Genomic DNA, 24,054 nt, shown 5'->3' on the forward strand with positions numbered 1-24,054 from the left:
TAGACGGGGGTGGTTGGAACCTGCTGCGCCCTGCGCCCCGCGTCCACTTGTCCTCCACTGGAGGTCCGCAGCACAGGCACTCTTCCCCTGGGGCTGCAGACCCCAGGCACACCCAGGACCTCCAGGGCGTGCTCCAGAACCACCGCGCCTGGGCCGTCACACAGCCACGTCCTGTGCTCGGGGTCCCCAGCCTAAGGGCTGACCATGCCACCCCCAGCTCTGTTCTTGCGGGAGACCCCAGCCTGGGCATCGTAATCCAGGGTCCAGCAGGTTGTCACAGGCACGCACCTGGCTTCTGTGAGTCCTAGAGCCCAGACACAGTTCACATGACATCAGAGACACCCTCGGCGTCCATGACAGCCCATGCCCCAGCAGGTTCCTGGTGCAGGGTGCCCTGAAGCCAAGACTTGGTCAGCGTGGCCCCGCAGGATGGGAGCCACGCAGTGACAGAGAACGGGGCGGGCCCAGGAACGTTGATGTGGCGCTAAGGGGGTTTCCCAAGGGGGCAGACAAACTCAAGAGGAACTGAGGCAGGTGGGGCCAGCCCCTCCGCTGCCCCGCAGGGTCCCTCCTGGGCCCTGGAGACCCCGACATGCCTGAGGAGCCTCGGGCCTGACAATGGTCTCCACGGAGCCAGGCCTTGCCCTTGCCCTGAGTCACCACGTGGCAACCACCCCTGCCCGGGCTATCCCATCCTTTCCATCACTCACATGCAGGATGGTGGCGCATCCGTGCCACCCGGGCACCCCCGCGGAAGCCCCTGCAGACTGGCCCCACAGCCAGGAGGCATCTGGGCGCAGTGTGGACTCTCCCGAGGGGGCGCTGATGGAGACCAGAGGGACACCCGCCTAGAGGAGCCCACGATTCTTCCGCCAAGGTCTCTAAGCACACGCGGAAATCCCTTCTGCCTCCACGCACGCCACAGCCCCACGGCAGGCGCCGGGTGTGCATCCTCACTCCCACCGCCACGCCGTGTGAGTCCAGCGCACCAGCGTGCAGAGGCGTCCCTGCGCCCCCGGCGCCCCCGGCCGCCACGCCCCACCCCCCGGCACACGCACAGCACCTGCCCCCCCCCCCCCGCCCCAGCACGCTCCTCGGGCACGCGCACAGCCCCTGCCCCCCCCAGCACGCTCCTCGGCACCGAGCCCCCACACCTGTGCAGGCGGGGATGGGCGCCGAGGGGCCGCGTCCCTGCCCGCCCTTCACCTGTGGTCGCGCGCAGAGGCCGGGGGCCATCGGGCCTGGGGACAGCCCCGCTCCGGGCAGGGTGGCCGGGCGGCAGCGGCGGCGTTTGGGGACCGGCGGCTCGCGAGCGGACGTGGCACTCACCGCGGCCCGCCCGCCGCCCCGGCGGGTCAGCGGAAGGCCAGCAGGAAAATGAGCACGACGTTGATGAAGATGAGCAGCGCCAGGATGGCCGAGACCACCACGCGCTGGGCCCCGGGCGTCAGGTTGCAGCGCAGCAGCGCGTGCAGCGCGGTCCCGCGCGGGCCGCCGCGGCGGGAAGGGGGCCCCGGCGCCATGGCCAGGAGCGCCCGTGCGTGGGCGCCGGCAGCCGCGCCCGAGCGGCGGGGTCGGCCGCGGCCGGCGGGAGCCGCCTCTGCAGTCCGCGGGGCCTGCGCGTGCGGCGGGACTGCGGGCTGGGGACGCGGGGCGCCCGCGGCGGGTGGCGGGGCCAGGCCGGGGCCGCCGTGGAGGTGGGGCGCGGGGCTCCTGCGCGCAGCGGCCGGGTGTGCCGCCGTCGCCAAGGCGCGGAGCCCTAGCAACCAAGCCGCAGGTCCGCGGGGGGTGGGGGCGGGAGGCGCCGGGGACGCAGCGAGCGCGTCCACCCGACCCGCGCTTGGCCCCGCCGGTGGGGGGTGCGGGGAAAGCCAACCGCTCGTGCTCGCCGCGCCCGCAGAGGCCAGGGCGGGGCTCAGGGTGCCGTGGGGGCTTCCTAGACAGACAGACAGACAGACACCTCGCGCCCGCGCACACGGTCAGCCCGGTCCCGCGCGTAACGGACAGAGCAATACTGCTCTCACGGGTCAGTCATAAAATCACACGTGGAGCCCCGGGGCGCCGAGACCGGCTCCCGACCTGCCTGGAGGGGTTCGTGGTCCAGCCGGGGGGGGCCCCGCTACCCCCTGGGCGCCGGCTTGTTCAGCACCGAATGTTTTGTTCCGTTGGGAGCCGCAGGCGGTTTCTTCGACCACTTTAAAAATAAAACCCCTGTGTCACCTACGCGTGGAGCTCGAGCCCGTGGCCACACCCAGAGGTGTCAGAGCCCACGTGCTTGCGTCTCGCTCGCTCTCCGCATCCTCGCCGCCCGCGCAGAAGGGAAGGCAGGCGGGAGGCCGGCAGACTGCCCCCCGGCCCGCGCCCCCGGGGGGGGGGGTCTCCTATTGTGCCTAGTTCTGCCTCCCGTGTGTGTGGAGGGTGGGCGATGACGACACCCGGCACTGTACGCGGACGTGGGGAGGGGCCCATGCCTTTGTCGGCTCCGAATGCTGGAGAATTGTGCCCGCGAGGTTTCCATGTGTCTGCAGCTGTGAACCATCCTCATGGGGACCCCAAAACAAGGTGGATGCCGGGGAGAGTGTGCACGTGTGTACCTGTGCACACACGCGTGAGTGTGGATGCCTGGTGCGTGCACAGGCATAGAGGAGACAGGCGTGTCCGTACCTGTGGGGACACGTGCATGCACGTGGGTGCAGGCATTACTGTCCGTGGGCGCCTATGTGTGCACACACCTATGTGTGTGGGCAGTGGTGTGTGCATACTCATGCGGGTACCTGTGGATTTGTCTCCTCAGGCTCTGAGGAGGAGTAGGGGCATCAGATGGCCCCCGAAGGGTTCCTCCCACCCCCAAGCCCCAGCTCTCGTCTGGCAAGGGTCTGAGGTGCCCCCGTGGGGAGTGGTCAGCACCTTGACTCGGTCGCGTGCTCACGGTGCCTCCGTGGTTCCTTCCACCATGGAAGGCTGGCATGGCGTACCACCGGGCACGGGTCGCGGTGCCCACTGCAGCAGGGTGCTCAGTGTGCAGGGTCCAGGGCACCCTGCCTGGCCACCGGGCCCGCCCCTCGGCGTGCCTGAGCACTGGGCTCCCTTCCAGGTCCCCACGAGGCTTCCACTCTGCCCACGGCAGGGCCTCCGCCTGGGGAGCGGAGCTCTGCCTCCCCCGCCCAGTCTGGACCAAGGGCAGAGCGGGGTTCCTGCCCTGCAGCCACGGGCGCAGCCTCCCTGGCCCGCAGAGCTGCGTTCCTATCCCGTGACTCCCTCTTGACTGCGTCATGACCAAAAGCAAAACCGAAACAGCTTCAGCGCCAAGACCTTGCCCGTGGGGGGTTGGAGCTGCGGAGGGGGGCGGCAGTGGGGAAAGGTCCCCTAGATGGGGCCTGGGGTCTGCGGGACTTGACTTGGCAGGACTCCAAAGGCAACGGAAGAGGGACAGAGACGTGTGGGGCAGGCGAGAGCCAGCGATGTCCCTGAGCCTGGGCAGACGTACCCAGCTTGGCACACGAGGGTGGCGGTGCTGCCAGGAACCGCACCAGCTCTGCCCACCTAAGCCAGGTGCCACACCAGCCGATGAGGCACGGTGTCTGGAGCACTGGCAGGTAAGGGCCCGCCTGGTGCAGAGGGCTGACGTGCACCAGGTTCGAGTCTGCAGCTGGGGAGACAGAGACACGGGACGTGTGAGTGCAGAAGGACCTCCTGGAGCGGTCCAGCAGGGAGGACTTCCCTGGACCAGGGCAGGGGCAGGAGACTGCGATCGCTCCTCAGGCAGCCGCTGCTCTGGGTGTGGCGTGACCCGGCTCCCACCTCCTACCCTGGCCAGGTATGACTAGAGCTCCGTGTTGTGCTTGAAAGCCCTGGTTTAGGTGGTGAATCGTATGGTGCGTGCTCACGTGGGCCTGCTCTTTAGCTGGGGCCTCAACTAACGGAAGCACAGGTGGAGCCACCACCAGAACGCTGCAGGCCTCACCTTGAGTTGGACTTCTACCTCCTGACTGTGAGCCACTACACTGCCGTCATCTAAGCCAGGCGGTCGGTGGTATTCGTCATAGCAGCGCCGGCAAACTCAGACAGAAAGTACTGAGGGCTCTAAACTTAGGGACAACAGCAACGCCCCGTTTATTCAGTACACTCGACTATCAAGAAAGCTCTTTGAACCCAATCGGAGATAATTCTCTACCTGACCAAAACAAATGTTCTAAGATTCTTGTACGGTATTAACTTCACCTCCCTCATAAAGGTGCCCCTCTGCTGGAGCACATTTGTTCTTTTTGAGCTACCCTGGCTACTGGATTTCCTAGTCCAAGCAGCTTTAAATGAACAAACTATCAAGGACTGAGGATCCCTGGTGGAAGCTCCTCACCAGCAGCAAGATGTGACGGAACATCATTTTGCCATCAGATAAGAGACACAAAATTATGAAAGAACTCTGGAAACACAGCATCTATGGCCAACCAAATGACCCTGCATGTCTTTGGAGCTCTTAAAAGTTTCTGCAACATTAGGTTGATGGAGAAGCCACCAAGTTCCAGGTTATGTGCACTTCCCACCGATTCCTCATGCCACGTCGTGGCTGTCTCCTCTTCCTATTTAAGCAAAGGGGTCCACAGCTAGTGGGAGGAAGGGTGGAATGCCCATCCAGGTCTGGAGACCCCCATGCCTGGCTGCCCTGTGACACCCGCGGTGCTGTCCCTACTGCGGCCGAGCACCAAGGCTTGGGCATGGCAACCTGCATCTTCAGGAAAAACCAAAACCATCGTCTGTGACTTTTGCTTAGAAATTTAGAAAACCTTCCATCCAAAATGGTGCACCAAGGGGCACTTGGAGAGAAAGCTTTATTCATTGGGGAAGTTAACTGACTGGGATGTCTGTCCTCTGTGCCTCACGGAGTCTGACTCCAGCATCGTTTAGTGCCGGCTTCACGCCATCATCTCAAGAGGCCTCCCTCCATCCACTCCTGACCGCCTTGAGGTCTTCCGAGGAGCCCACTGGCCCGTTTGTTTGCAGGAATAGTCAGGAATAACTGCTCATAACTTGATCCCTTCTGAGGGAAAATCCTCTGGGGCTGCAAGGTTCTGGCTGATCAGGGTCTGGTGTTAATGAAACAGAAATACACCAATATCTCACGACCGGGAGAAGAACAAGGTGCTTGCTAGAGACGTGTGGTTAGGGCGATGAACGTCTGGTGAAACGATACTACACTCAGCAACTCCCCCTCACTAAACAGAGAAGAAGAGGGTGAGACCGAGGAGGAGGAGTGAGAAGAGGAAGCGGCGCGGGCTCAACATTGCGCTCTCCTTGCAGAGTGCAAAAGGAGAACTTGGCATGGGAACCAGGTAGGCACAGATGAGGGTTCTTGCTTCTGCTTTAGTCTTTAGGAGCGGCCAAAAAAGGGTGACGCTTACAGGCAGCTGTCACGGCAACAGCCGTACTTTTGGGTTCTTGGTGTCAAGGGGAAAGAAATCAGTTTTCATTTGCCTGGCCCTGAGCCCTGGGGGGCGGGGTGGGGGCTAACAGGACCCAGGAAGCTGTGCCCCTCCCTGTGGCACGTGGAGCCCCTGCCGTGCAGGGGGGCGGTTTTACGGGGCTGCTTGGGGGGAAGCACCATCAGACAAGCAGCACCGCTGTGCTGGAGGCTGGGCCCGGCTGGCTCCGGGGCGGAGGGGACAGACGCTGCTCCCGGACGCCACAGCTTCCAGCGGCAGTGCAGGCTGAAGCTGCTCCAGCCCACCTTCCCCTTTTGGACGGTAGCAGACCACACCAGGTGAGGGGAGACAGAGGCCTGTGTAAGCGGGTGGAAATCGCCCCGACAGCCCACCCCGCTGCCCGCACAGCTCTGACTCCTACCTCGTTGATGGCCAGCTGCTCGCCACCCCCTCCAGGGTGGCTGTAGTGGTGGGTGGAGCCGTGCATATCCTCGTACAGGTCCTCCTCGCTGCCCGCCTCGTCAGTGGGCGCCGCCTTGTCCAGGGCTCCGTCGGGCATCACTGCAAGGAGAGAGAGCCGCTTACAAAGGAGGAGCTGGGCTCGAAGGGGGGGCAGGGAGCATGCGGGAAAGGAGGACTCTTCAGGACCAAGAGAAGAGGGAGGGAGTCGGGGAGCTAGGTTCTCAAACCATCCTTGCTGCAGAAATGTGGCCTGGTTGCAAGAGTACCGTGGCTGCTTTCTCAACACCCCTGTTCACACTGTCCGAGGTTCAGTCCACACTCGTACGGGGAGGAGGAAAGGAAAAAACTCTCGGGGCCCCTCCAGCTGAATGCAACTCTAGACCATGTCCCAAGTGTCAAGTATGGCCTAAGGCCCCCAGTAAGTCAGGAAAAATGTTTAAAAATAGGTATAAATAAATTTATCTTCAAAGAAAACATATAGTAGACGAATGAACACTGTTCTTGAACACTTCAAGAAAAAGAGCAGCTGTAGCATCTCAGAATTCGACCTCCTGTATTTCCTACTCTTCCCCTTTGGAATATCCAATATTTTGAATTTTTTTGTAAACCATTCGCATGTTTGCCTTTGTTTTATCATTTATTTATGTCCAGTGTTTCACCTTAGATAAATAGAACCATCCAGTAGCTATTCTTCTCCTGACTGGCCTTTTTCACTCAGCTACCTGTGCAGCTATGATTCATTCCTTTTTACTGAAGCCTGGTGTTGCATTTTATGAATTTTCCAAATTTTGCATATCCATTGGACTGCTGGAGAACAGGGGGTGGTTTCCCATGTTGCTATTTTGATGAACACATTGAGCCTCCAGATACATGTTCTGGTGTGTGTATCCAAGAGATTTTCCTGGCTAGTGCTTCACAACCTTTTTCCTTTGTTGCTCCCTAAGGAATCTTTTGGATGGCATTTTCCTAATTGCCCTGCTTCATGAAATTTTAACATGACAGATATACCATATATTGTTTATGTACTATGGCTGTTTGGAGGGCCGCAAACTACTGTAATACTCTAAGCTTCTTTTGCCCCCACCCTGAAGTATGAGTTTTCCCTCCTTGGTGAAAATACCACCTGCAGTGGTAAGTGTTGCCTTGGGTATGCCCAAGAGGTTACCGAGTTACTCTCCCAACTTGGACTGTGGAGGGCAGTGTGTGCATGTCCCCAGGTGCCTCCCATCCTGCACAACTCTTGGGGCTGCCATTGTTGGGCATTAAATTTTTAACAGGCTGGTAGATATGACATGGTGTCTTATTATGGTTTTAATTTACATAACTGATTATTAATGAGCTGAACATCTTATCTACATTTATGTGTCATTTGTATTTCTTTTTTCCTGATAAATCCTTGTCATCCTGGGTCCAGGTCATCATGGTCCATGCCATCATGGTCCATGTCATCCCAGGCCCATGTCATCATGGTTCATATCATCATGATCCATGTCTTCATGGTCCATGTCATCCTGGGTCCATGTCATCATGGTCCATGTCATCCCAGGCCCATGTCATCATGGTTCAGACCATCATGATCCATGTCTTCATGGTCCATGTCATTATGGTCCATGTCATCATGGTCCATGTCATCCCAGGCCCATGTCATCATAGTTCAGACCATCATGGATCCATGTCTTCATGGTCCATGTCATCCCGGGTCCATGTCATTATGATCCATGTCATCATGGTCCATGTCATCCCAGGCCCATGTCATCATGGTTCATATCATCATGATCCATGTCTTCATGGTCCATGTCATCCTGGGTCCATGTCATCCCAGGCCCATGTCATCATGGTTCAGACCATCATGGATCCATGTCTTCATGGTCCATGTCATTATGGTCCATGTCTTCATGGTCCATGCCATCATGGTCCATGTCATCCCAGGCCCATGTCATCATGGTTCAGACCATCGTGGATCCATGTCTTCATGGTCCATGTCATTATGGTCCATGTCATCATGGTCCATGTCATCCCAGGCCCATGTCATCATAGTTCAGACCATCATGGATCCATGTCTTCATGGTCCATGTCATCCTGGGTCCATGTCATTATGATCCATGTCATCATGGTCCATGTCATCCCAGGCTCACGTCATCATGTTCAGATCATCATGGTCCATGCCATCCTGGGTCCGTGTCATAATGTCCATGTCACCAAGGTCCATGCTGGGTATCCTTGTAGGTGGACCTGCATGTGCTATCACCCAGGCCCACGAGAAGAAATCAGCAATTCCCCTACAAAATGTTGTTGGTATGAATAGCCACATTGAGAAGATTCATAATGCACAGGAAAAGAGGAGAAGGTTCCCACCAACTGGGCTTTTCCAGGGGCCTGAGGGGAAGTCAGCCTGTGTCTCAGCCTATTTTGATGGAAAGCCTCCTAAAATATCCATGTTATTCTACAGCGTTGTGGCCCCTCCTCATGTCTATTCCCTTGTGTGGCCCCCTCCCATGGTGTATCAGGGTTGTTCTGTGTGACCAACAGAACACAGCAGGAGTGATGATGTACCACTTCCAAGGCTGCATCACAGAAGGCACTGCAACTTCATCCTTGCCCTCTCTTGGGTCACTTTCCATGTGGGAATCAGCTAATACATGAGGACACTCAGCTCCCTTGAGAGGCCCATGTGGCCTGAGCTGAGGCCTCTGCTCACAGCTAGTTAGGAATGGAGGCTTCAGCCTGCATCTTGTCTCCAACGTCATAAGAGACCCTGAGCCAGAATCACCCAACTAAGTTGCTCCTCCACTTCTGAACCCCGTAAACTGTGTGAGATAATAAATGTCTTATTAGACAGCTATCGGTAACCAATTCAGGCACCCACAGACCTTTCCATCCAACCCTGCACATCAGAACTTGTCTGTATAATATCTGTTACTGGCAGCGGACTTGGCCCAGTGGTTAGGGCATCCGTCTACCACATGGGAGGTCTGTGGTTCAAACCTTGGGCCTCCTTTTTTTTTTTTTTTTTTACATGACTTGATTTATTTTATTTTTGCGGATAGAAAATCTCTTACAGAAATACCAATATTTTGAATGAAGAATATCACCAAAGTTTCTTTTTTTTTTTCTCTTTCAACTAGGTTTTTTTTTTTTAAATTGATTTTGTAAAAATATTACATTAAAAAAAAAATATGAGGACCCATTCAACCCCCCCACCCCCACCCCACCACTCCCCCCCCAGCAACACTCATTCCCATCATCATGACACATCCATTGCATTTGGTAAGTACGTCTCTGGGCACCTCTGCACCTCATGGTCAATGGTCCACATCATGGCCCATACTCTCCCCCATTCCATCCAGTGGGCCCTGTGAGGATTTACAATGTCCGGTGATTGCCCCTGAAGCACCATCCAGGGCAGCTCCAAGTCCCAAAGACGCCTTCACATCTTGTCTCTTCCTGCCATTCCCCATACCCATTAGCCACCATGTCCACTTTTCCCACTCCAATGCCACCTTGACCCGTGTGGAGCTGGCCCGTGCGCAGTGCTGATGCATGCAAGAAGTGCCCTGCCACACAGGGGTGTCCCCCGCGTAGGGGAGCCCCACGCGCAAGGAGTGCGCCCCATAAGGAGAGCCGCCCAGCGCGAAAGAAAGTGCAGCCTGCCCAGGAATGGCACCGCACACATGGAGAGCTGACACAGCAAGATGACGCAGCAAAAAGAAACACAGATTCCCATGCTGCTGACAACAACAGAAGCGGGGCAAAGAAGATGCAGAGAACAGACAACCGGGGTGGGGGGGGGGTGGGGGGAAGGGGAGAGAAATAAATAAATAAATAAAAACCTTTAAAAAAAATCTGTTACTCTAATCCCTTCTTGGGTGAATTGATGAATTAAATGTATCTTAAGATATTCTCAATAATACCTAGGAGCATTACACATTTTTTTGTTTTAGCAAATACTTAGAACTTCAACTCTGTACCAGCCTTGTATGAAAGGAAATGAACAGCATGGTTGCAGTTGTCTGAACTGTGGATACTGGTGGGAAAGGGCTTCAGGGCTTGTCTGGTAGGTGTAGATACTACGTAAGCAGGCGGGTAACTTCATTAATAGGTATGTTTGGGGTGGCTGGGGGAGGGAGCCCAATGGGAGATTACAGGGCTGGCAGTTTATAGGGGTACCCTTGCCACCACCTCTGGAGAAGACTTCAAGTTTCGTGGGTCTGTCTGAGGCAATGAAAAGGTTGGTGTAATGGAGGTTGGTGATAGTAGCATGATTTTGTGGATGTAATTAATACCACCAAATTATGGAAAAACGTGCTGAAAAGTTATTCCATTCCTATGGGAGTGAATCCATTGACAGCAGGACCTTTTGATAAGATTAATTCAGTTAAGGTGTGCCTTAACTCAGTCAGGATGGGTTTTAATTCTGTTATTGGAATCCTTCATAAGCAGAATGAAATTTAGATGTATAGGGAGAAACCAAGGAAAGCGAGAAGCTGAAATTCAATGGGATGCAGAAGAGAAAGGAGAGGCCGCCATGTACCTCACTATGTGCAGAGAAGCCCAGGAGCAGGGGTCGCCGGCAGCCAGCCCCAGAGTGCCGCCATTCTCAAGGAGAAAGCAGAGCTGTGAGGACGCCTGGATTTGGGCCTTTTCCTGGCCTTAGAACCATGAGCCATTAAATACCTCTTATATTTTTTAATGCCGCATTTTGTGTGACCTATGTATCTTCAAAAAAATTTTTTTAAATGAGAAAAAAAATTAATTAAAAAAAATCCCATTGTTTAAATCAACCCTTTGCATGGCATTTGCCTGAGCATCCCAGGAAACTAAAACAATTGTAAACTTGAAAGCAGTGAAAATGGGGAGTGTCGAGTTGTATGTATGTGTTTTTGTTCACCAAAGGGCTGCTGATCACCCAGAAAAGCCAGAAAGGTGTTGGCTTTTATAATGGGGCGTTATTTGGGATAAAACCTTACATTTCTGAGGCCGTGAAATGTCCAAATCAAGACTCCATCAGAGATCCTTTCTCACCAAAGTCAGCTGCTGTTGACCCTGGCGTCCTGCCACGTGGCGGTCAGGCCTACGGCAGGCTCGCCTCCTTGGCCTCCAGCTGCCCCAGGGCCCCTTCGTGCTTAGGCTTTGGCTGCTGGTGATCCTCGAGGCCTCGCTCACAGGGCAGGATCAAATACGGCGCCTCCTTTCCCTGTGTGTCTCTGCGTCTCCGTTTAGGTCAGACCCAGCAAGAGGGTGGAGACAACCTGGACCGCCCCTCATGACACAGTCCAGTCTACAGGGTCTCCCTCCCACAGGAATGAATTCGTTCAAAAACATTATCTTTCTCTCTTTGCAATTCCTAAAAGGATTTCAAACTGTCACATGTTACTACAGTAAAAAGTATAAAATCCAGTAAACGGCTGAGTGGGGAGGACAGTTACTCCTGCCTGGCTTACGTATCAGGGTCGGATATTCCCATCCCCTCCATTACTCCTCATGCGACATGATCCCCAGGTCCCCCACTACCTTCTCAGTCTTCTCTGAACCCTCTTAGAGAGTGGAGCCCGCCTGGGAGGAGAGGGCTGTCTGCACTTCCCAGGTGCTGCGGTCCTGTTAGCGCAGCCTGAACTATGTTTGCATTCCAAAACGAAATACAGATTTTGTTTGTAAACTTGCCGGTCCCTCTGGGTGTGATGCCCTTTGATTGTGTTAGATTCAACTGAGATGGCTTTAAATTATGTTAAGATTAGGGCTTTGATTCAACCACATCAGTAGGGCATGCAGGGTTGGGTCCCTGCCTGCTTGGTGGGCTGATAAAACAGACTCTCACAGAGAAGTAGACACAGAGAAGATACTCAGAGGAAGAGAGACAGCTCCATAGACACGGCAAAGGCCCGGGAAGAGAAATGAGGAATTTGCCTGATAGTTTACAGCTGGCCTTGTGAAGAGACCAGAGCAGCTGAGCCCAGAAAGAAATGAGTCCGTGTCGTCCCCCACCCCGGGAAGAGAGATGAGCCCTATGCCAGCCTACATCTGAGATCAGAGGAAGCTGGACCCAGGGAGCCTGAAGAGGACAGTTGAACACCTGAGACATGGCCTGCCATCTTGCTTCAACACTTGGCAATAGACTTTGGGTGAGGAAGTACCTCTTACGGTACCTTGAGCATTGAACTCTTTTGGGCCCTGTAACTGTAAGCTTCTACCCAAATAAATACCCTTTATAAAAGCCAACAGATTTCTGGTACTTTGCATCAGCATCTCTTTGGCTGACTAATACACAGATCTTGGGGGTCCTGGGTCCAGGCCAAAGGAGGAGGCAGAGCCCCCAAGAGATTGTGGAAGGACAGGGGCCTCATCTAGGAAGAGAAGCTTCTCAGGCTTCGGCTGTGTGGGAGTGTGTGGGAGTGCAGGGATTTTTTGGTCCATAGTTGGTCTTTTCCCATGGTTGAAATTCTTGTTACCAGTGGCAGCCCCAGTGGCCAAGCCAGAAGCAGGGGTGTGCCAAGGGGAGGGGCAGCTGGGCATTAGGAACTGCCTCCCCTAGAGCAGCTTATCAGAGGCAGGGGTCACTGGAGGCCAGCCTGGGGAAAGCAAGTCCCGGCCAGCACGTGTGCAGGGGATGGCCTCGTGCCTGATGAGGCGGGATGGGTCGTGCACCTGAGCCGACACCAGAGGAACCATGCTCCAGGCCCGCCCTTAGAACGGCATCCCTGTGCTCCTGTTCTCCAGATGCCCGCCTGGGCCGGCCTCAGGGCCCTGCAGGTCTCTGGGGATGTAGCCAGGTGCACTGACTGCTACTTAACCCGCTGGTGGGTTTACAGCACAGGGAAAGGCAGACAGGAGAGGCTCAGTAAAGACTCAATAAATTCAAGATGGATGGATGGATGGATGGCAGAAGTGTGGATAAACAAATGCATAAGGAGGCGATGGGGACAGAGAGAAGCAAAGGCTTGGGTGTAAAGCCCAGGCAGTGATCTGGCCTTCCAGTTATGTGAGCTTAGGTGGGTCACTTATCTTTCTAGCCTCCATTTCCTAGTCCTGACAAAATGATTGCAAGGGCTTTATGAAGACAGAGCTAGAATGCCAACGAGGAAAACAACGGTGAAAACATTAGCTTTCAAGGTTCACCTCAAGCCCTCCCTGGTCTCTGAAGGCTTTCCTGACACGTGCCTCTAACTTATCCATCACGATGCCTATAGAGATGAGCCCGTGGCACCTGTCAGGAGTGCCCAGACTCCCCACTGCACCTGTGAGGTGTGCCCCAGACCCCCTGCAGCACTTACCAGGTGCACCCCAGCCTCCCCAAGTCTGCCTGGGCTCATTAGACTGTGAACTCCTTGAGGGCAGGAACCATGTCTTATTCACTGATGTGGGTTAAATGAGGAACTAGATGAATGGCAGGTTTAATGGGCAGGTGATGACTGAAGAGATGAATGGAAAGAATGGAGCGCTGAATAAACAAAGAGGTGGGTGCATGGAGGTGAGCGGGGGGGGGGGGGGGGGGGGGGGGGGCAGGTGACCGGCACTGAAAGGCACAGCCCACAGGCCTGGCGGAGCCAGTGCATTTCACGTATGGGGTGGGGAATGCACGTGGCTGAATGTGTCCCCAAGCTCGTGGCATGGAGTGAGGGAGTGGTGCCTCAGAGCTGAAGGGGGACATCGTGCTGCCTGCCCGGAAGCACTGACCTGAGCTCCTGTGGAGGGGCAGGAGCCCTGGACCCTATTCCTTACCCACACAGCCAACAATCCCAAGGTCTCTCCTAATTTTTTATTTCATTTACATTTTTAAACATTTTTATTATGACAAATGTCAATGGGAGAGAGAATAGTTGGATGAATCTCATATAGCCATCCTCCTGCTTCAACAATTCTCAACATGTGGCCCATTTTGTTTCATCATCATCTATACCCTTTTCCCACTGGAGGATTTTTAAAGTGAATGAAATATATGAACACTACAGTATATATTTCTAGGAGGTAAAGATGCTATCCCTCAATTTTTAAAAAAACCCATAATGCTATCATCACATCTAAAAATAAATGTATGATCCAACTAAGGTTGTCTAAAGTGCCACACCTCCTTGGGGCTTTTTTTTAACCTTTTATTTTGAAATAATTATAGGTTCATAGTAAGTTATAAAGATCGGTAAGGTCCCTTGTGCCCTGCGTCCAGCTACCCAATGGTTACATGTTACGTAACTATGGGACACTATCAAAGCAGGAATTCTATGTTCGTACAATGTGTGCATATAGTTCTCTGTTATTTTACTACCTCTTTAAACTACAGGGTAATCAGTCTGTATCCTTTTGAGATGGACTTTTCCCACTCAGCGTTACGCCCCTGAAATCCACCCAAGTTGTATCAATACTTCATTGCATGGATAGACTGCAGTTTACCCATCAACTTGTTGAAGGATATTTGAGTTGTTCATAGTTTTAGGCTATTACAAGTAAGACTGCAGTGAGGATTGGTGTATATTCATGTCTTTCATCAAATTTGGGCAGTTTTTAGGCACTATTTCTTTGAATATTCTCTCTGCCTTTTCTCTCTGCTCCTCCTTCTGGGACTCCCGTAATGCATAAATTGGAACACTTGATGGTGTCCCACAGGTTGCTCAGGCTCTCTTCACTGTTCTTCCTTCTTTCTGCTCCTCAGACTGAACTATTTCAGTGGTCTTTACGTCCTCTGATTCTTTCTTCTGCCAGCTCCAATTTGCTGTTGAACCCCTCCAGGGAATTTTTAATTTCTGTTGCTATGATCTTTGGCTTTGTTTCATTTCTTTTCATAGTTTCTGTCTCTTTATTGATATTCTCTGTGTTTTCCTGATTTACTTTAGTTCTTTATCCACTGTGAACTTGTTGAAGGATATTTGAGTTGTTCAGTTTTTTAAAGATCTATTTATTCCCCCTGCCCAGTTGTTTGTGCCCGCTGTCTGCTCTCTGTGTCTGTTTGTTGTGCGCTCACCCATGTGGGAGGTAGGTGTTCCATCGCTTGAGCCACCTCCATTCCCTGCTTGTTGTGTCTCGGGTTTTCTCATTGTGTCTCTGATGCATCATCTCGTTGTGTCATCTTGTGTCAGCCTGCTGTGCAAGCTCATCGCATCAGCTTGCTGTCTGGCTCGTCTTCTTTAGGAGGCACTGGGAACTGAACTGGGAACCCAACCCGGACCTCCCATGTCGTAGGTGGGCGCCCAACTGCTTGCGCCACATCTGCTTCCCTAATGTTGAATTTTGAGAGTTTTTTATATTCTAGATATGAAACCTTTGTTAGATAATGTGATTTGCAAATATTTCTTCCAGTCAATAGCTTTTCTTTTTTTTATCCCCTTACCATGGTCTTTCACAGAGCAAAACATTTTGATTTCAATGAAGTTCAATTTAGCACCTTTTAATTTTCTTTTCTGTATCATGCTTTTAGTGTCATGTCTAAGGAAGTCTCCACCCAGCCCAAGGTCCCAAAGATTTTCTCTTATGTTTTTTCCTAGAAGTTTTATACTTTTACATTTTACCTTTAAATTGATGATCCATTTTGAGGTAATTTTTTGTATACTGGGTAAGGTTTAGGTCAAGTTTCATTTATTTTTGCCAATGGATGAGCAATTGCTCCAGCACTATTTGTTGAAAAGACTCCTTCCTCTGCTGAATTCCTTTTGTACCTTTGCCAAAAATTACTTGGTCATCTAGTATTTCTGGAATCTCTATTTTGTTCCATTGGTTTATATATCTACCCCCTTATCAATACCACACAGTCTTGTTTTCTATAGCTATATAATAAGTCTTAAAGTTGGGTAGAGTAATTTCTCCCACTTTATTACTCTTTTTCAGATTTTAAAGCTATTCTAGTTACTTTCACCTAAAGTAAATTCCACATACATTTTAGAATAATCTTGTCTATAGCTACAAAGCTTTTCATGGAATTATGATAGGAATTGTAGTAAACCTGTACATTACTTTGCAAAGAATTGACATCTTTACCATGTTGAGACTTTCAATCAATGAACACAGTATGTCTCTCTATTACTTAGATATTCTTTGAGATTTTTCACCTCTGGATTATTTTGATGCAGTTCCTAGATTTCATATAATTTCATATGTAAATACTATGGAATATGTTTCTAAGAGATAAAGACTCTGTCTCGCTTTTAAAGAAAACAATTAACCATACCGTTCACTTCTAAAGCAAAGCTCAGGGAAGCGGATGTGGCTCAAGTGATAAGGCCTCCACCTACCATATGGGAGGACCGGGTTTGATACCTGGGGCCTCCTGGTGAAAAAGAAGAGAAAGCCTGCCTCACTCTCTCCTCTGGGACATTTTTTTTCGGTCTTTATTTATTTTTTTAATGTTACATTAAAAAAATATGAGGTCCCCATATACTCCCCACCCCACTCCTCCCCCCATAACAACAACCTCCTCCATCATCATGAGACATTCATTGCATTTGGTGAATACATCTCTGAGCACTGCTGCACCTCATGGTCAATGGTCCACATCATAGCCCACACTCTCCCACAGTCCACCCAGTGGGCCATGAGAGGACATACAATGTCCGGTAACTGTCCCTGCAGCACCACCCAGGACAACTCCAACCCCTGAAAATGCCCCACATCACATCTCTTCCTCCCACTCCCTACCCTCAGCAGCCACCATGGCCACTTTCTCCACACCAATGCCTCTGGGACATTTAAAAATTAATGGTCTCTTCAGTGAATAAAAAAGATTCCTTGGAAGAGTCACTATTTTTCTTGGCCCTTTTCTTAACCAGTCCCAGATATGATCTCAGTGGTTTATCAAATGACTGCTCATCTTGCAAATCTGCAGCTTGAGAGAGAAGAAAAGCCAGTTTCAACATGAGTCTCCTGACACTTTCATTCATCATCTTATATCCAGTTCCCAGTCCAGAGCTGGGGACACAAGAAGAGCTTCCTACGTGTTTCCCGTTTGTGTGAGACAAGGAGGCAGTTCACGGGAGTATGGATGGAGGAAGCACGGAGGGACGGGCTGAAGCCAGGAGACCCAGGCGCTCTGCTGGAATCATTTCAGAGCAAGGCCATTTCCTTTGAAGCTCTCTTTAGTATACAATTTTAAATATGAAACAAGACCACTGAAGGCTTCACATAGAGTTAACTTACACGAAAACATTCAAGGCTGTGGTCAAGTGCTCTACAAGTATCTGTGGATGAATAAATGAGTGGATACAACAAGGCCTGGTTAATGCAAAAGTTTTGGATGTTCTCAGTTTTGGATGTTTAAATTTAATGTAGGAAGACATATTGGCAGACTCTGATTCAATTTTTTCTGTTTTAAAATAAAGTTTTATTGAAATATATCATTCATAAGTGACCATACATGAACAATAATTGTATAGTAAAAGTTGTGAATTTATAAAACAAACATGCATATAATCATACAAGGCTCCCATACATCTCCCCACCACCAACACCTTGCATTATTGTGAAACATTTGTTACAAACTAAGAAAGAACATCATAAAAATTTTATAACTATAGCTTATGTCTTATATTTGGTCTATTTTCCCCCAACCCCCTCAATTATTAACACCCTATATTAGTACTATATATTTGCTATTGTTCATGAGAGAATATTCTCATATTTGTCCTGTTAATCACAGTCCGTCATCCATGACTGGGTTCCCTGTGTTATACATTCCCATTCTTTGTACAATCCATTCAAAGTGTGTACTTGGTGGCTCTCATTTTCATCAGAGTTGTGCTGTCATCATAGCCAATTTATAGAATGTTTTCATTACTCCAAATGGAAAAATTCCATAATCCTTATATCCCCTTAGAATTCAAATAATATCTTCTTGCCATTGCTACAAAATATTACAATATTATCATTAACTATTGCCATAAGTTATATTAGTTGTAATTTTCTCATGTATCACCATATTCTTAGCACTTTGTAAAAGAGCATTCTTAAATTTATATTAGCCAGTCTTCATCTACCACTGAAATCACTGGGTTATACATTCCCTAGATTATTCTCTAGTTTCCTTTCAATTGACATTTACATCTACAGACTACCCCTTTCAGCTACAATCACAATTATAAATCAGTGTTAGTTATATAATGTATTACTATCAACTCTATTCACTTTCACATTCTTTCCCTCTAGGTTCATCCATGTTGTCAAATGCATCCTGACTTCATTTCTTCTTACAGCTGAACAATATTCCATTGTATGTATATAGCACGTTTTGTTTATCCATTCATTGGTTGATGGACCTTGCGCTGGTTCCATGTATTAGTAATCGAGAATAACGTTAGGAACATTGGTATGCAAATGTCAGTTGGCATCCTTGCTTCAGTTATTCTGAATTATTCCTAGTAAGGGTATTGCTGGATCATACAATAGTTCTATATTCAGTTTCTTTTTTTTTTTTTTTAAAGATTTATTTATTTATTTAATCCCCCCCGCCCCCGGTTGTCTGTTCTCGGTGTCTATTTGCTGCGTCTTGTTTCTTTGTCCGCTTCTGTTGTCGTCAGCGGCACGGGAAGTGTGGGCGGCGCCATTCCTGGGCAGGCTGCTCTTTCTTTTCACGCTGGGCAGCTTTCCTCACGGGCGCACTCCTTGCGCGTGGGGCTCCCCCACGCGGGGGACACCCTTGCGTGGCACGGCACTCCTTGCGCGCGTCAGCACTGCGCATGGGCCAGCTCCACACGGGTCAAGGAGGCCCGGGGTTTGAACCGCGGACCTCCCATATGGTAGACGGACGCCCTAACCACTGGGCCAAAGTCCGTTTCCCTATATTCAGTTTCTTGAGGCCAAACTGTCTTCCACATTCCCACCAACAGTGAAGGAGTGTTCCTGTTTCTCACATTCTTTCCAACCCTTGATGTTTTTTTGATTTTTTAACACTGCCCATTCTATAAGGTGTGAAATGGTATCTCACTGTAGTTTTGATCTGCACTTCCCTAATAGCTAGTGATGTTGAACATCTTTTCATGTGCTTTTTGACCATTTGTATTTCCTCTTTGGAGAATTGTCTATTCAAGTCTTTCGCCCACTTTTAATTGGGCTGCTTGTAATCTTTTCATTGTTGTGCTGTAGGATATCTTTACATAACATGGGCTATCAAACCTTTATCAGATACATGCTTCCCAAATATTTTCTCCCATTGAGTAAGCTGCTTTTGAAAAATTAATGTTTGACTTTGCAGTGTTTGTTTTTTCTTTCATTGCTTGTGATTTGGGTATAAAGTTTAAGAAATTACTACCTATCACAAGATCTTGTGGATGTTTTCCTACATTTTGTTCTAGGAGTTTTATGGTTGTAGCTTTTATATTTAGGTTCTCAATCTTTTTTGAGTTAATTTTTGTATGAAGTGTGAGATAGGGGTTCTCTTCTTTCTTTTGGATATGGATATCCAGTTTCCCAGCAACATTTATTGATTAGATTGTTCTGCCCCAGCTGGGTGGGCTTAACAGCCTTGTCAAAAATCACTTGACTGGAGATGTGAGGGTAATAGACTTTAAAGTTAGGAATTCAGAGTCTTCCGACTTTGTTCTTCTTTTTAAGACAACTTTGGCTATTCAGTGGCCATTAGCCTTTCAAAAAATTTTCATAATTGGTTTTCCCATTCCTGTAAAATAGGCTGTTGGAATTTTTATTGGGATTGCATTGAATCTGTAAATCAGTTTAGGTATAATTGACATCTTAATGATATTTAGTCTTCCAATCCATGAACATGAAATGTCCTTCCTTCTTTGGTTTCTTTTAGCAAAGTTTTGTAGTTTTCTGAATATAGGTCCTTTATGTTCCTGGTTAAATGTATTCCTAAATATTTGATTCTTTTAGTCGCTATTATAAATGGAATCTTTTTCTGATTTTCTCCTCAGGTTGTTCATCAGTAGTGTATAGAAACACTATTGATTTTTGTGTATTAATCTTGTAACCCACTACTTTGCTAAACTTGGCTATTAGTTCTAATAGCTTTGTTGTGGATTTTTCAGGATTTTCTAAGTATAGGATCATATCATCAGTGAATAGTGGACGTTCTAATTCTTCATTTCCTATTTGAGTGCTTTTTATGTCTGTTTCTTGCCTATCTCTGATTCATTTTGAGATTCTATTAACTTTTAGAGAGCAATGCTGCCAATAATTTGGGAATCTACAGGAAAAGTTCAGAAAGGGCTTCTGATAAACTTCTGATAAACAGCTTCCGAACAATTCTGCTTTCATTTACAAGAAAAGGCGAGTGGACCTGCCAATAAGGGAGGCAGCCAGGATACAACGTCCCCTCAGTGCAGACCTCTTTCTTGTGCTGGACGAGGGTCCTGTAAGTCAGTGGTTCTCAGAGCGTAGTTCCCAGATCAGCAGCAAAAGTTTGGAACCTGCTGGATAGGGAAATTCTCAAGCCTCTACACAGGATCCCTAAGTCAGAAATTCTGGGGGAGTGAGCCCAGCAACCTCTATTGGAATGAGCCCTTCAGGACAGTGAGTCAAGAATTTCTAGCAAACTGATTTACTAACTCACAGGAAGTTCTGCTAAGGCAAATACAGGTAAGTACCATCTTAGAGAAAACTCTTTAAAGAGCAGGGCTTGTAGTCTCAGAGTCGAAACAGGAATCCTGCACATTACAGCCAATCTGGAGGGGCTCTGTCATCCTTCCAGTTTCCCCAGGACCAATCAGCCCAAATGCAGAGAGGGGTGGTTACATTTGGGCTTCCAGCTTACTACAGCTATTACTTAGTTCATTTCTTCCTGAATCCACTCAAACATATGTATTCAGTGCCCCTTGTGGATGTGCCACCAGATACCAGACCGTATTCTGAGGCTACCGTGGAGAAGATTGACTGTTCTCATGGAGATTAGAGTCCTGCAGGAAATAGAAGAGTTAAGCAAAACACTACCAATTATGGCATGTGGTGGGTGCTCTGAAGCCATAAGCAAAGAAGACCCTAACCAAGTCTGGGAGGTCCCGGAAGGTTTTGCTGTATAAGCTGGGAACAAATGCAGATGGGACAAACAGAAAAGGAACAGCAAAATAGTAAACTTAAGTCCAGCTATACCAACAATTACAATGGACCAAATGCTCCAGTTAGAAGACAAAGACTGCTCTGTTGGAAATGTTCTATTTCTTGATCTGGGTACTGGTTCCACAGGAATGTTTACTTTGTGAATATCCAGCAAGCCATATAGTTTTTAATCAGTTCACATTTTATGGATATTACACATCAAGACAAGCTTTACAAAAAAACAAATATGCTGACCTAACTTTTCTACTTCTAGGACTTTATTCTAAGCAAACAATTACTTAGATAGGTATACAAATATGTATTCACCCATATATTGATCCCATAATTGCTTATATAATAAAAAAATAGAAACAAATTAAGTCATCATTAGGGAAATAATATAAGGCCTATTACATAATGAAATGCCATGCAGCCACCCATAATGATGATTTTGCTCTACGTTTATTACAATGGAAAGACATTAAATATATTATTGAATTAAAAAGTAGGTTATAAGCCAGCATGTAGAGTGTGATCTTATTTATTAAGAATAATGAAAAGACAGATAATGGAAAGAGAGATAATGAAAAGACATACATACACAGAAGGTTATTTACCAACATATTAACAATGTCTAATTTTGGATAGTAGGATTTGGGGTGGCTTTAATGTTAACTAGAAAAATTGGACAAAATAGAATAAACATGAATAAACACCTGTTTGAAGGTATCACAGAGCTTTAAGACAATAGGGAATTGCAGAACTAAGACCCAGGTGAGGAGAGGAGGAGAGAAGGTACACTTGGCATCTGGACCACTTATCTCCTCAGCATGGCCAACTCCAAATTCAGGTTCTGAAAAGTTGAGTGAAGTTTTCGAACAGACACATGAGTTTAAGGACAAAACCTAGAGTTCAGGACATGCTAAGTAGGAAAGCCCTAGTAAACTCTTAATTAAGACTTTGAGTTGAGACCTCAATGAGCAACATTCTAGGAGTAAGGGTAAACCGGAGATTGACTAGCCATCACAGGGACTGGAGCCCAATTTTGAATCATTTCAAGCCTCTATTGGACTAGGATGATCTACAATTGGTAGTGTTACTAGCCTAGATGCCCACAAGAAACAAACATAAATTCTCTACGGTGGGAGATCCAGAGCTTCAAATTATTTCTGCAACTGGCCATGTACTATGTCCACCACTCAATAAAAAAATAAGTCCATAAAAAAAAATAAGTTGGTATTAGAGGAGACAAATTAATGAGATGGAAAGCTAAGAGAAACAACAGATAATACAAAGAGACCAACAAAGGACCCACAAAATGGAGATACAAGACACAGGCCTTAAAATGACTACACTTAATATCTTCAAGAATTAAAAGATAAAATTAGGATTTTCAGAACAGAACTGGAAACCAAATGGAAATTATAGAACCAAAAGCTGAAATTAACAAACCAGAAGATAATTTAACAATAGATTAGATGTAGCTGAAGAGACTTTGTGGATTGGAATAAGGGTACGAAAATATATCAAGATTGAAGCACAAAGAAAAAGATGGCTAAAAAAATATAGAAAAGAGTGTGAAGAGGCATAAGAGACAAAATGAAAAGGGCTAACATATGTGTAACTGGAGTCCAGAAGGAGAAGAGATAGAATGGGGCCGAAGAAATATTTAAGCATCATGAATCCCAATCAGAGTAACTATAAACAAAGCCACTCATAGCTCATCAGAATAAAATTGCTGACAAAGACAAACATATATTTATGAAAGACCCCACCCCCCAAAAAAGAAAAAAGACATACTACCTTTAACAAAACAACAATCAGGGAAGTGGATTTGGCCCAGCAGATAGGATGTCCGCCTACCACATGGGAGGTCCAAGGTTCAAACCCAGGGCTTCCTGACTCATGTGGTGAGCTGGTCCACGCGCAGTGCTGATGCACAAAAGCAGTGCCGTGCCATGCAGGGGTGTCTCCCACGTAGGGGAGCCCCACGCGCAAGGAGTGTGCCCCATAAGGAGAGCCGCCCAGCATGAAAAAAGTGCAGCCTGCCCAGGAATGGTGCCACACACACGGAGAGCTGACTAAGCAAGATGACGCAACAAAAAAGAGACACAGATTCCGGGTGCCACTGACAAGAATACAAGTGGACACAGAACACACAGCGAATGGACACAGAGAGCAGAAAACTGGGAGAGGAGGGGAAAGAAATTTTAAGAAAAGTTAGAGGGAAGCAGATGTGGTTTAAGCAACTGAGCTCCTGCCTACCACATGGGACATCCTGGGTTTGGCTCCTGGTGCTTCCTAAAAAGGAAGATTAGCACACAATGAACAGAAATAGCAAGTGCAAACAACAAAGGGTGGGAATAAGTAAAAACATTAGAGGCATACAACAGCAGTCTTGAAATGACAGAAGAAAGAATAAACAATATAAAAAAGCCCCAAAAAACAACAATCAGAATGGAAAGGGTAAACAAGTGGGTAAATATAAATGAACATCGACAATATAGAACAACAACAATAATGCCTCATATACAGAAATAAAATAAAATAGCATAACATAACATAAAAGGTGGGAATAAGGTAAAAAGAGTTGGATTCTTGCATTTTCCAGGAAATGGTAGAAGTACTAATTTATACTAAACTTTAATAAGTCAAGGATGTTTTAACATCCAGGCTAGCCACTGAATGAATAATAAAAGAGTGTATAACTAAACTAATGGAAAGGAGAATTGGGGATAACTGACACTTTAACAACACTGAATCTTCCAATCTCTGACCATGGTATATCTCCATTTATTTAGATCTTCTACTTTTCTTCATTTAGGGTTTTAAGTTTTTCTGTGCAGAGGTCTTAAAAACTTTTATTAGGTTTATTCCTAGGTATTTTGATATCTTCAATGCAATTGTAAATGTATTGTTTTAAAATTTCATTTTCTAATAGTTTGTGTGTATAAATCCAACTGGTTTTTGTATTAATATATTGATCTTGAATCCAGTACCCTTATAAATTCACTTATTAATTCTAATTATGCCCTTTTGTTTCTAGACCTATAGAACTAGTTGCCATCTACTGAGAAGATTCTTAGATTTTTCTACTTACAAAATCATGCCTTCCTGAAATAATGACAATTTTTCCTTCCTTCGTGTTACTATTTCTTCTCTCTCGCCTTGTTGTACTGGCTAAGGTATCTAATCCAACGTTAAACAG

General features: G+C 48.1%; 1 protein-coding gene across 1 annotated transcript in view; it reads right to left on the minus strand.

The window, feature by feature from the left end:
* The window catches only part of ARHGEF4 (Rho guanine nucleotide exchange factor 4), a 121,603-nt gene that overhangs the window by 11,766 nt on the left and 85,783 nt on the right, over positions 1 to 24,054 (minus strand). Inside the window, exon 4 of the mRNA XM_071215997.1 lies at positions 5,842 to 5,981. Within this exon, the coding sequence (XP_071072098.1) occupies positions 5,842 to 5,981 (140 nt within the window). The remainder of the gene's footprint in view (positions 1 to 5,841; positions 5,982 to 24,054) is intronic.

The sequence above is a fragment of the Dasypus novemcinctus genome, chromosome 7 (genome assembly GCF_030445035.2).
Source record: "Dasypus novemcinctus isolate mDasNov1 chromosome 7, mDasNov1.1.hap2, whole genome shotgun sequence".
Taxonomy (NCBI): Eukaryota; Metazoa; Chordata; class Mammalia; order Cingulata; family Dasypodidae; genus Dasypus; species Dasypus novemcinctus.